Here is a 1,492-nt window from a genome sequence, read left to right as displayed (position 1 = left end):
CTCATAATCCGGGAACATTGAAAATTACGGAACCCTAAGGTTCAAGCCATCTCTTGTGGAGGAGGTTCGTTCAGGTCTAGAACTAAGCCTCTTCCGTTATTCTTAGCGACATCGCGGTCGTGCTGGTTCAGATCAATTACCGACGAAGAGTCCGAGTCACTCTGCGCTCCCGCCGCCGCGGGACGGTTATAACCAAAACCGAACTGGCCGTGACCAACCATGCCGGCGCGCAGCACCGCGTCGAGGTACAGAGCCTGCTTCGCCGCCGGCATCCGGCAGGGAAACACAGCGAACGGCTGCTGGAATGGGAACCGAATGGATCCGGAGAATCCAGCTCCAGCGGGGGCCAAGTTAAGGTCTAAGGGCGACGAATCAGCTGCTGCGGTGGCAGCGGCAGAGTAGGAGTCGCGGTCCCGGCTGGAAGATTCGACGGTGCTGCTCTGGCTGGGGCTGCGGTTGTTGTTCTTAACGACGACGATGTTGTTATTGTTGTTGTCGTCGGAATCAGGAAAGGGGAAGTTGGTCTTAGCCTTTGGGCCACGGAACTCTCGGGCGGCGGCGTCGTATGCACGCGCTGCGTCCTCGGCGGTGTCGAAGGTGCCGAGCCAAACGCGGCTCTTCTTGCCTGGATCTCTGATCTCAGCAGCGTACCTTCCCCATGGCCTCTTCCTAACACCCCTAAAATGTACCTCTTTGACGCCGGCGCTACCTTTGCCGTTAACCTTAACGGCAGCCGTCTTATCCCTGGGAGCCATAATGAGTAATATTAATTTTTGGTTTTGGTTGGGAAGAGTGTGGGTAAGAGAGGGAATAAGGTGTAGAGGAAACGGGGGAGCAAGTGAGCGTTTATATAGAGATATGAGGCATGGGCTTATGCGGTTATGAATTCTGATGAATGATGATGGATAACACGATGGAGAGAGTCAACAAGGAATTTGACTGTACATATGCTGTGGTGTGCTGCTGGTAAGAAAGAGTGCCAAATTACGAAACTAGTCCCCGAATTACGTGGCATGTGGGTTGTCTACATAGCAGACAATGCTCTCTCTCTCTCTTCCTCCCGCACCTTGTTTCTCTGATACTTCCTTTCCTCTTGCTCATGGTTGGGTTCAATGCACTCTCTCTCACGCGCGCTTTTTAGCATAACTATACCCTGTACATGCTGCAATCGTTTTTTAATTTATTTTTAATCTTGCATTTAGTTAGTTATTAATTATTGCTTTGTGGTATGAGCGTTATTATTTGCGGATATAAAGTGGGGGCTTAAGGCGGGGCGTGGGGGCCTTATTTGAATGCACGAATTAGGTAGTGATTTGTCGGAATATGGCCAGCTTTTTCCTTGATGGCTCCGCAACGGAATAGAATACTGCAACACACTTATTTCGTGAACCTCTAATCAGCTTCCTTTTTTTTTCAAATATAGTAATAGCAATAGTGGAGGCGTAACATAATCAAATCCAAGTATCAACCAAATAGTCATACTAATAGGAGC

At 49.6% G+C, this 1,492-nt stretch overlaps 1 protein-coding gene across 1 annotated transcript in view; it reads right to left on the bottom strand.

Moving 5' to 3' along the window:
* LOC107623379 (ethylene-responsive transcription factor 4) overlaps positions 1–916 on the bottom strand; it is a 1,268-nt gene extending 352 nt beyond the window's left edge. The window contains exon 1 of the mRNA XM_016325617.2: positions 1–916. Within this exon, the coding sequence (XP_016181103.1) occupies positions 42–755 (714 nt within the window). The 5' untranslated portion in view covers positions 756–916 and the 3' untranslated portion in view covers positions 1–41.

This window comes from Arachis ipaensis, chromosome B10 (assembly GCF_000816755.2).
Source record: "Arachis ipaensis cultivar K30076 chromosome B10, Araip1.1, whole genome shotgun sequence".
Taxonomy (NCBI): Eukaryota; Viridiplantae; Streptophyta; class Magnoliopsida; order Fabales; family Fabaceae; genus Arachis; species Arachis ipaensis.
Note: the sequence above shows the minus strand (reverse complement) of the source record. Positions and strands in the feature narration are given on the sequence as shown.